Source organism: Peromyscus leucopus, chromosome 2 (assembly GCF_004664715.2).
Source record: "Peromyscus leucopus breed LL Stock chromosome 2, UCI_PerLeu_2.1, whole genome shotgun sequence".
Lineage (NCBI taxonomy): Eukaryota > Metazoa > Chordata > Mammalia > Rodentia > Cricetidae > Peromyscus > Peromyscus leucopus.
Window position 1 is genome coordinate 29407084 of NC_051064.1, and position 12223 is coordinate 29419306.

The following is a 12223-nucleotide window of genomic DNA, read 5'->3' on the forward strand; positions in this document are numbered from 1 at the left end:
TTTGTACTGCTTTCATAGTTTGGGTATATAATACATTCATTTTCATTGAATTCTAGGAAGTATCAGGGACTATGGGGGTCCAGCCCCTCAATAGTCCCCTCCCAGGGTCCGGGAAGAATCTACAACCAGCCGATAATCTTTGAGGAAAAGAAATGAATCTATGTACACAAAACTCCTTAGTCCATACACTTTATTATTCTGTGTCAATTCTCTCTCTCTCTACACAGCTTCTATTCTGCTCTCATGTGTAGCTCCTCTCTTGCTTGATTTCTCCCTACATTAATCTGCTGTCCCTCTAAGTTCTATCTTAATTCTCTCATCTTAATTCTGCCCCCATCTAGTTCTTTCCCATCTTAGCTCCTCTGTCATATCATTTTTTCTATCTTGTTCCTCATCTTGTTCTTCCCTATCTGGTCTTCCTCATCTTCCATCTCATTCCTCTAGTACTCTCTTCTTGCTCTTCAATCTAGTTCTTCCCTGTCTCAGTTTGTTCCTCTCAAGTTCTTACCCATCTAGTTCTTCCATTCGCCTTTTCTCTTCTCCGTCTCCTTATTCTCTCAGTTCTCTCTCTCTGGAATCCAGTTATAAACCCAAGCAATAGCAATCCTCTGGCCTAGCAAAGTCACCAGGCTTGAATTCTACAAGGTCATAATGATAGGTAAGAATTTTCCCAGATAGTGACTGTCAGGCCTTGTAGCAGGAATCTTAAAAGTTCTTAATAAAATCAAACCCGAGGCCAGTTATTGGGGTGAATACTGGAAGGTCAGAGAGACAGAACAAGCCACAGCTATCTCACCTCGCCGGATCCTCAGCTGGTCTTGTCTCCTCAGACTGGAGGCCTCTGAGTCCTCATCCGGAATGGGTCTCAGCTGAACTGCTGCTCAAAAGCCTGAATGCTTAACCAGCCACATGCTTAACCAGCCAAATGCTTAAACAGCCAAAATGCTTCTAGTTTCTTGCCCTCACGCCTTATATATCTTCCTGCTTTCTACCACCACTCCCTGGGATTAAAGGCTGGCTTTCTGGGATTAAAGGCGTGTGTCACCATGCTTGGCTATTTCCAATGTGGCCTTGAACTCACAGAGATCCAGAGGGATTTCTATCTCTGGAATGCTAGGATTAAAGGTGTGAGTGCCATCATTTTCTAGCCTTTGTATCTAGTGGCTGTCTGTTCTCTGACCCCAGATAAATTTATTAGAGTACACAATATTTTGGTGAACACAATACCACCACATTTCCTCTCTTTTTGTCTAAAATTAAAAAAGCTTATAACTAATACAAGAAAAACTATCTTCAATAAGTATATGCAATATATACAGCCAAAAATTACATTAATGATGTCTAGTCCATTAACATTTGACAGATTCAGATAAAAAACTCCATTATATATATTAACAATGTCCAGTCCAGTAACATCTGATAAACTCAGACCAAAAAATTTTCATTACTTATCTTATTTAAAACAAGTAGTTCCTTTTTAAAAGTAGATTCCATAATCTCCCTTTTTATCTTACCATATCCATATTCTCTCTTTTTTCTTTCCATAATAGATTCAGTAGTCTACCTTTTGTCATTTTTGTATCTTCCCCTTTTTCTTCAGTGTAGTTTCAGTGATCTACCTGTTTATCCTATTATTTCTTTATCTTTTTTCTCAGAGTAGATTCGATGATCTATCTCATATCTATATTCTCTTTTTCTTTTTGCTTTCTAGGGGTGAAGATATCTTTAGGGAATCTTGAAAAGAAAATTTTGGGGTTAATCATCAAGTCCTGTATCATTTGTCCAGTTTCTGGATAATAGGAAAGTTCAGGGCTTGTTTCAAGGCCTTGTTTGAGTAGTCTGTCAGGCTGGATCATCTCAACTAGTCCTCTCGAAATTGTTCTGACCAGTTTGTAGTCCAAAGTCGATTTTTCCATGGTGTTAATCGGCTTAATGGCTTATCATAGTCCATGTGGAATCATCGTTATAGGATCCTGTCATCTTTTTGAAGATTTCAAAGTCACTGTTAGGCATGGTCATGGTTTCCTGCAGACTCTTTTTTTTTTTTTTGCCTCCTCTGTGGTTTGGAGCAATCATAGTCTGATAAATGTCTGTCTTTCGGAACCATGAACATTCTTCCCTAGAACAGAAAATCTTCACAACAATTTCTCCCCACCATTTGTCTTGCCAAACTTTTCCAAACTGACCTTTGCCGATGCTTTCTTGTAACACGATGGTCCTGACAATTCTTCTCTGAACCAGCAGCAGTAAACCCTTTGTTCCAGGTAGCAGCATCACCGCAGTCACCAACATGATGAGAAGGAGCTGGCAACGTGGAGCAGTAGCCACTGCTTCCATGGTCCCACCACTGTTTTTGGCTCAGTCCAGGCCAAAGCTTCTCCCAAGCCTCCTAGGCCAGCCTCAAACTCTGGATCCTCCTGCCTCTGCCTTCTTCAGTAAATCCTACCGGCGTGTGCTGCCACTGCCACCACCACCGGCCGAGTGTAGCTCGGGCCTGAGCTGGGGCTCACAAGGCTACAGGCAAACAGCTTTTTCATGAATTCGTACCACGAACGTTGGGCGCCAAGGCCTTCTTTTACGACCCAAAAGGGGAGTGGTAATAGAGGAGGTCCTCTAAGTGCTAATGACTGGTTAGTATATCAAAAGGGATCTGTGTGCTCAGTCTACATTCTTAGAAGTGGTTGGGTAAGAAGTTAAGGGTCTATTAGTAAGGTTGTATAAGAAAGGAGGGTCTTACCTTAAATTGCACAGGAAATAAAGCTATCCACCTGACCAAGGAGGCAAGTGTTTCATATTGCCTTGGATGCTTGATAGGTATTTTGGATAAATACACTGTTAGGAGTTCTTGGAAGCACGAGAAAAAAATCCTTTTAGGAACCAGCTAATTTATATATATATATATATATATATATATATATATATATATATATATATATATATAAAAGCTCAAATATCACCAAGACTTCTTAAGCCATGGCTTGACCTTTGGAGAAGTCCTTGACTTTTCCAAGTAGTAGCTTTTGTGATAGTAGCTGCATTCCATTATGTTTTCCTGCAGCTTGCAGCAAGTAAGTCTTTAATTTCTTTATGAACATTACTCAGTTTCCATGAGATTGTAGGCTTTCTCTAATTTTTTTTTTTAAATCTAACTAAGCCATGGTAGTCCAATAAAATACAGGAAGTTCTGTATCTGTTGATTTTTTCTTTGTGACTGAGTTTGTGGTTGATTTTAGAGACGGTTCCATGGGGTACTGAGTAGCAGGTATATTATTTTTTGTTAGGGTGGTATGTTCTGTAGATATTAAGTCCATTTGAGTCATAACATCTGTTAGGTCCCTTATTTCTCTGTTAAGTTTCTGGCTGGAAGACCTGTCCATTGGTGAGAGTGGGGTGTTAAAGGCTCCCACTATTAATGTGTGGGGTTCGATGTTTGATTTAAGCATTAGTAATGTTTCTTTTACATATGTGGGTGCCCTTGTATTTGGGGCATAAATGTTCAGAATTGAGACTTCATCTTGGTGGATTTTTCCTCTAATGAATATGTAATATCCTCCCTGATCTCTTTTGATTGATTTTAATTTGAATTTTGTTAGATATTAGGATAGCTACACCAGCTTGCTTCTTAAGTTCATTTGCTTGGAAAGTCTTTTTCCAGCCTTTTCCTCTGTGGTAGTGTCTCTCTTTGAAGTTAAGGTGTGTTTCTTGTATGCCGCAGAAGGATGGATTCTAATTTCATATCCATTCTGCTAGCCTGTGTTTTTTTTTTAATAGGTGAATTGAGTCCATTGATATTAAGGGATATTAATGACCCAGTGATTGTTAATTCTTGTTATCTTTTGTTGGTAGTATGTGTGTTTTGGGGTTTACTGCTGTGGTGTTATCTATTGCCTGTGTTTTTGTGGGTGCATCTGTCTTCCTTAGGTTGGAGTTTTCCTTCTAGTGCTTCCTATAGGGCTGGATTTGTGGATAGGTATTATTTAAATCTGGTTTTGTCTTAAATGTCTTTTTCAATCTGTCTATGATGATTGAAAGTTTTGCTGGGTATATTAGTCTAGGCTGGCATCCGTGGTCTCTTTGTGTCTTCATTACATCTGTCCAGGACCTTCTGGGTTTCAGAGTCTCCATTGAGAATTTGGGTGTTATTCTGATGGGTCTACCTTTATAATTCACTTGGCTTTTTTCCTTTGCTGCTTTTAATATTCTTTCTTTATTCTGTAAGTTTGGTTGTTTAATTATTATGTGGCGAGGGGACTTTTTTGGGGGGGGGTAGTCTATTTGGTGTTGTTCTATAAGCTTCTTGTATCTTCATAGGTATTTCCTTCTTTAAGATGGGAAAATTTTCTTCCATGATTTTGTTGAATATATTTTCTGTGCCTTTGAGTTGGTATTCTTTTCCTTCTTCTATCCCTATTATTTGTAGGTTTGACCTTTTCATGATGTCCCAGATTTCCTGCACATTTTGTGTTGTGACTTTTTTGGCTTTGCTGTTTTCTTTGACTGACAAATCTATTTCCTTTATTGTATCCTTTATGCCAGAGAGTCTCTCTTCCGTCTCTTGTATTCTGTTGGTTATGCGTGCATCTGTAGTTCTTATTCGTTTACTCAGATTTTCTATTTCCTGCATTCCCTTGGTTTGTGTCTTTTTCATTGTTTCTATATCAATTTTCAGGTCTTCAACTGTTTGTTTCACATGTTTAATTGCTTTTTCATGTTTTTTTTTTTTTTTTTTTTTTGCTTTCTTTAAGGGATTTATTGATTTCTTCCAATTTTTTTGTTTGTCGTTTCCTCAAATTCTTTAAGGGAATTTTTCATTTCCTATGTAAAGGCCTCCATCATCTTCATAAAATTATTTTTAAGGTCACTTTCTTCTGCCTCTGTGTTCTGATGTTCAGGTCTTGCTGTTGTAGAACTGCTAGGTTGTATTGATGCTATATTGCTCTTTATCCTGTTGTATGTATTTTTGCACTGGTGTCTTTCCATCTCTTCCTCCAATAGGTGCAAGAGGTGCTTGTGTCTGAGCAAGCTGCTCTTGGTCCAATCTGTGTTTGCTGTGCCTGTGTCTCAGGGAGCCACTCTGGGTCCAATCTTAGCTCTTGGTCTAATTGAAGCTGGTGGTTTCTGTGTCTCAGGAAACCTCTCTTGGTCCAATCAGAGCTCTTGTTCCAGCGAGAGCTGGCAGTTTCCATGTCTCAAGAAGCCATTGGGGTCACAGGGAAATGGTTATGTTTAGGGTGGGTGTGATTCTTGTAGACTGCAAGGTCCGATGGGGGTTTTGTTGGGCGAGCCTGCCCGCAGGAGTCTTCCCCGCTGGCTGGCACCTGGGCAAAGATGAATGGGGTGTTAATTGTTTTCTAGTAAATATTCTACTTTAAAAAAATATTTATTCATTTTATTTGTATATTTGTGTGCCTGAGTGTATGCTTGTGTCACCCTGTGCATGTAAGGAACCTGTGGAGGTTAGGTGTCAGATCCCCTGAAACTAGAGTTACAGACACTTGTGAGCCACTATGTGGGTGGTACTGGGAGCCAAACCCCAGTCCTCTTCAACAGCAGTAAGTGCTCCTAACCACAAAGCCATCTTTTTTTTTTAAGTTTTTATTTTATTTTATTTTTTTAGATTATGATATAATTACATCCCTCTACTCCTCCGTCCAAATGCTCCTGTATGCTCCTCCCACTCTCCTTCAAATTCATGGCCTCTTTTTAAACTAATTGTTATGCATGCATATAAGTATATAGATATATATTTGCCGTGGGATAATACTTATTTACACTGTAAAAATTTGGCACTTGAATTGATTTAATAAAATGCTGATTGGCCAGTAGCCAGGCAGGAAATATAGGCAAGGGGAGCAGATGAGGAGAATTCTGGGATGAGGAAGGGTGTAGTCAGGAGTCACCAGACACAGAGCAAGAGGAGAATGCCACACTGAGAAAAGGTATCAAGCCATGTGGCTAAACATAGATAAGAATTATGGGTTAATTTAAGTGTAATAGCTAGTTAGTAATAAGCCTGAGTTACCGGCTGAGCATTTATAAGTAATATTGAGCCTCTGAGTCAATTATTTGGGAAGCAGCTGCCAGGTATTTGGGAACTGACCAGCAGGTTAAAAGTTTCCGCCTACATGTGCTCATACATTCGGCAAAAATTTCCACATAAAATCTGAGAAAGCTTAAAGGATTCTGAACACACAAAAATGGAGTCAAAAGCAGCTTCTTAGTAACTTGATTCTGTTTCTGGCAGCAAGCAGAGGTGCTGCTCTTTTAAGATATGGCTTCCTGCCGGGCAGTGGTGGCGCACGCCTTTAATCCCAGCACTCCGGAGGCAGAGGCAGGCAGATCTCTGTGAGTTCGAGGCCAACCTGGGCTACAGGGTGAGTTCCAGGAAAGGTGCAAAGCTACACAGAGAAACCTTGTCTCGAAAAACCAAAAAAAAAAAAAAAGTATGGCTTCCTGACCCAGCGTTAGCAGCAAAAACGTGGCTCTTTTAAGAGGCCCTGCTCTCAAACATTTCAAATGAGTTTATGAGCAGTGGGTGGAACACTACTCAGGGGCAGTGTGGACCAAAACCTTCTCAGAGTTGGAGTGGTAAACATGGCTCTCAGAGCTGCTGGTAAATATGCCTCTGCTATGAGACTAGCTTCTCAAGGAACGAAGGAAAGGCTTTAGTCCTAGCCACACCTGCTTAGCAGTTTAAAAGCTCATGTGGCCAGAAAAAGATAGATATAGGCAATAAAGAAAGATTCAGACAAAAGCAAAACCCTCTAAATGGTTTACAGTGTGTTTAAAAATATATATAGGCTTGGGAGAGTAAAGAGAAGGTATAGACAGCATATAAAAAAGAAATACATAGTTTTAAAATAATGAAGTCCTTAAAAAAGGAATAAGTAATTTTTAAAAAGCCACATAAAGATGGAAAAATACACATTGAGTCTGGATACTGTATGTTATTATGTTACCTTTGAATTGTGTGACAGCTGAAGAAGGAGTAACTACAGCTAAGAAACATTTGTTTATAAATGTTTATAGATTAATCCAACCTATATATTTTGAAAATGCTTTGACTTCAAAATTTAAGTCAAAAGACATGTTAATTTGGAGAAGATGTTATGCTTTTATTTCCACGGGAATTGAGAGGCTGTGGATTCATTCTGTGTTAAGAAAAATCAGATTTGATAAAGGAAGGCCTTCTGCAAAATCTCTAATGGGAACAGATGACCCAGATGATCCAGTGTCTCAGAGAACCTCTGTTGCAGTTTCTCTTGAGTTCTGCATCCAGAAAGGCTTCAAGGCTGTTGGCTGAGATGATCCAGCCTCATAGACTAATCAGGACTTGACCATAATCCTATGTTTGCTCAGGGTCCCTATAAGATTAACAGTGCCCCCAATTAGCAGGAAGTAGCCTAGAAAACTACACCCACATTCCCCCCAAAAATGGATTATGGATGTTTGTTTTTGTTTAGGGGGTTTGGTTACAAACTGTTATTGGTCATAGTCTGTTATGGGTTGCTCTATCTAGACACCCTTGGGGGAGAGGGAGAGAAGGCTTGGAGTCAATGACACAGATACTGGGAGTCAGGTGAAAAGCAAACAGCAAACTCGTTTATTGTGGATATGGGGTGAACCTATATACCCCCCCCCCCAATTTCCCTTTGGCAACCAGAGACTCTCTTAGTTGTGATGTCTGTTTCTCTCATTGGCCCCTAGCATTCTGATTGTTGTGTGTCCCTAATCACTAGGTGCAGTGTCAGACTCCAAATTAGCTCAGTGGGAAGTAGCTAGCATAGGTGTCTATGCACACTACCCAGAACAGGGCAGCTATGGTTTTATCCGGCTAGCTGGCTGTGCTCCTCTTATAATAGTCGATCTCTATCTAAAGAAAGGAGGATATGATATATGAAATGATGGGGGAAAAAAAGGATTGATTATTAAATCTACTTTAATTCAAAAAACAACTGTTAATCTTACATATTTTTCATCAGTATGGATTTTAGTTTATTGATACAAATATAAAGTTAATTTTGCTAGACCCCATGTATATTTCTACTCTTGTTTAGGGTATAATGTTTATGCAGCTTATTTAAAAATTAATATATAATTAAGAAATCCAGATTAATAGTCATCTATAATAGCAAACTTATAATCATGTTAGGTATGTTTTCAAGGTCATACAGAGATATATTTCAGATAGATAGGCAAACTTCAAATACTTCAAAGACTTACAGAATATAGCATTTAAAATGTTTTAAGAAATTAGACTTTTCTAGACAGTGAGACACATCTGTTTCTGGCAGCATCAGTTACTTCAAAGAGGATGAGCATCAAAGAAACTCTATATGGGTTTATTCTCTTTTTTCCTTTCTTTCTTTCTCTCTCTCTCTCTTTCTCTCTTTTTTTTTTTTGTTTTTTTGACACAGAATTTCTCTGTGTACCTTTGGAGCCTATCCTGGAACTCACTCTGTAGCCCAGGCTGGCCTTGAACTCATAGAGATCCTCCTGACTCTGCCTCCCGAGTGCTGGGAAAGGTGCCCACCACTACCGCTCGGCGGGTTTTGTTTTCTTTATGGCAAAAGCTAGCCGTGTGAGCAAAGAAAGTGTTCTTGCCTTGACTGCTGAAAGCAGTCTGCTGAAAACTGTATAAATTGGACCAGCAGGACACAAAAGTAAGTGACTACAGAACTTTGCCAAGACAAGGTGCGACAGTCCTTCAAAAATCCTGCTTCACAAATAAGTCTGTCAGAGATGCTAGACCTGCAAAGATGGAAGCCCCAGCATTGCAGAGGAACTTTGGGTGACTGTTCAAGAAGCCTCATGCTCCTGTCTTTAGGTAATATTATAACCTTCTGGTGTCTTTGATGGAGTTGAAGACTAGATATTTATAGTTTTCTTTAGTTACAATAAAAGATAAATTAGATAGAACTTTAGACTCACCAAGATAAGATAATTACTATTTTCTCTAATTTTGCCAAATGCAAATGGATTAGATAGTTTTACTTTAATTCTTTTTTTTTTTTTTCCTTCGAGACAGGTTTTCTCTGTGTAGTTTTGGTGCCTGTCCTGGATCTCGCTCTGTAGACCAGGCTGGCCTTGAACTCACAGAGGTCCACCTGGCTTTGCCTCCCAAGTGCTGGGATTAAAGGTGTGTGCCACCACCACCTGGCATTACTGTAATTCTTAATAACTTTTTGTTTTACTATATTAAGATTAAAAACTCCTTTTTAATTAGACAAAAAGGAGGAAATGCTGTGTGATAATGCTCTTGTGCACTGTAACGTTTTGTCATTCGAATTGGTTTAATAAAATGCTGATTGGCCAGTAGCCAGCCAGGCAGGAAATACAGGCAGGGAGATCAGACTAGGAGAATTCTGGGACGAGGAAGGGCGGAGTCAGGAGTCACCAGCTAGACGTAGAGGAAGCAAGATCAGAATGCTGCACTGAGAAAAGGTACCAAGCCACGTGGCTAAACATAGATAAGAATTATGGGTTAATTTAAGTGTAATAGCTAGTTAGTAATAAGCCTGAGTTACTGGCTGAGCATTTATAAGTAATATTGAGCCTCTGAGTCAATTATTTAGGAAGTGGCTGCCAGGTATTTGGGAACTGGCAGGTGAGAGAGAAATTTCCATCTACATATATTCCTAAATATAACCTGCTCAGTCTTTAATAATGTTACTTTAATGTTTGTTTTCAGGGCTGACTGGCATTGGACAACCATTTGGTGTGTTCTTCCCTGGGGAGGATTTTCTCTCCCATAAGTCATCTCTTGAGCCCTCCATTAAATGATGATTTTTAGGGATAATAGTACTTGAGTAGCTTAAAGAAATTAGAAGACTTAAAAAGTGTGTGTGTGTGTGTGTGTGTGTGTGTGTGTGTGTGTGTGTCTGTGTCTGTGTCTGTCTGTCTGTCTGTCTGTCTGTCTTAGGTTCTTTGCTGTGATAAAGACCATGACCTAGAACATACTGGGGAGAAAACTGATTTTGTCCTTTGTTAGGAGGTAACAGATAGCTTTTTGGTTAGGGGTAGTACTCTTTGTCTACTCCACCTCTCATTGCTAGTTCCCTATCTTGCTTGTACCTGTGTAGGTTTTAAGTTGGTGCAGTCTCTGTAAGTTCATGTGTACATCAGTCCTGCTGTGTCTGGAAGACACCATTTTCCTTGGAGTCACATCACCTCTGTTTCTTTCATTATTTCCACCTCCTCTTCCTCATAGATTCCTGAGCCTTGAGGAGAGGGGTTTGATGAAGACATCACTTAGGGCTGAGTGTTCCAAAGTCTCTCAGTTTCTCTACATTGTCCAGTTATGGGTCTCTATTAAATTTCCAACTACTGCTAAAAGAAGCTTCTCTGATGTGGGTTGAGCAAGGCACTGGTTTATGAGTATAGCAGTATGGTATTAGTGATTTTGCTATGTTCCCTTAGTAGAGTAATAGTAGTAGGTTTTCCCCTAGGCCTATGGCCTATCTAGTCTCAGGTTATGTTTGGGGACTTGTATGTAAATGGTATTGCTTATAGAACTGTGGGTAACCTATATATATGTACGGAGGTCTGAAAAGCACTAATGTAGACATAATGGTGAAATCTCTAGAATCTACTTTGAGTGAGATGTCTTTATTATACCTGTGTTATTTGTACTCCATAGAAAAATACAAAACTTGATATTTCTGGATTAAATTTATTTCAGAATCTTGACGAAACTTCTGGAGGTATCAGATGATCCACAAGTCTTAGCTGTTGCTGCTCATGATGTTGGAGAATATGTTCGGCATTATCCTCGGGGCAAACGGTAAAAGAAAAAGACAAACCTATGTTTCATTTTGTTTTCTTGAAACAATCCAAAGTTGTTTTCCAAATCAGAGTAGTTTGGTAGAGAAACTAATGAAGTAAATGAACTCAAAACTGAGTACTAAAAAAAATATAAATATATTTGCATTTGTACTTTTGTGTAATTGTCATTAGAGAGTATTAGAAATTTCTCATTAAAAGTTTTCTTTGTTTGCAAACTTTAATTCTATAGCTATTTTGTGGACATTGTTTTTCCCTACTACTCATAATTATGGAAATGAATTAGAGGTTGTTACTGACTAGTTATAAAGCATAGAAGTAAATACAGTCTGTAAGGAAAAGTTATAGTAGATATATTATAATATATTTTGCATTTCAAAATATTGAGGTGTGGTTATACAATTGAATGTACTTAGATACATTGACAACAAAACAATGGATATGTTTATTTGTCAAAGTAGAGTCTAAAGGCCTTCAGTACCTAGCATGTTCCCTGAACAAAAGCAAAAACATGTGATGTCCCCTGGTGTAGAATATCAGCAGAAAGTTCTCTAGCTTTCTATTTGCATTCAGCAACTCAGAGCACTTCCTTATGCTAGATGCAGCTTCTGTATCTTTTTTCTCTTGTCCTCATTCTTTTCCTCACAAATAATGTTTTAAGATGTTGAGTAATCTTTCATATTATATCCATTTCACTGCAATCTTAGAAAATTGCTTTGGTATCTCACATGTGATGATGGTCTTTGGATGGTAGGCTTAACTTATTAAGGTAATCACAACTGCTAAGATATGTCATCATAAAATGATAGGAGTCATTACCAAAAATAATACTGTCTTATGTATTAGATACCCATAAAAAACAAGCAGTAGACATTTTCTGCTGGTTCAGTGAAAAGAGTCCCAGAAAAAACCTTGAAATTTTGAAGAGTCCCAATTCAGGAACAACAAAAAGGAGAGAGGGAATCAGTCACATGTCTGATTGGAAAGGTCTGGTTTCCTACTTCCCAACCCTTCAGTCTAACAGGTACCAACATGGAGTGCTGTATACTCCTGTTTTATATATTTGAGATTTTCTTAAAGAATTTTTCCCTTTTATTGAAAAAAAAAATATCCTGATGACAGTTTCCTGTCCCTCTATTCCTACCAGTTCTTCCTCACTTTTCCTCCTATCTGGATCCACCCCTTTTCTCTCATTAGAAAGCTGACAGGCTTCTAAAGGATAATAATAAAACATAATATGGTAAAATAGAAACTAACTTATTAGAGTTGGACAGCACAGGCAAACAGAAGGAAGGGAGCCCAAGAGAAGGCACAGAAACAAAGACTCACTTGTTGACACACTCAGGAATCCCATAAAAACACTAAACTGGAAGCCATCATATATACACAAAGGACCTGGTGCAGACCCATGCAGGCCTTGGGCATGCTGCCTTAGTCTCCG

The 12223-nt window shown here is 38.8% G+C and overlaps 1 protein-coding gene across 4 annotated transcripts in view; it reads left to right on the top strand.

Moving 5' to 3' along the window:
- Positions 1-12223, top strand: part of Atp6v1h (ATPase H+ transporting V1 subunit H) — a 98881-nt gene that overhangs the window by 60611 nt on the left and 26047 nt on the right. For all 4 annotated transcript variants that reach the window (XM_028893652.2, XM_028893653.2, XM_037202455.1 and 1 more), the window contains one exon: positions 10682-10783. In XM_028893652.2, coding sequence (XP_028749485.1) covers positions 10682-10783 — 102 coding nt within the window. The remainder of the gene's footprint in view (positions 1-10681; positions 10784-12223) is intronic.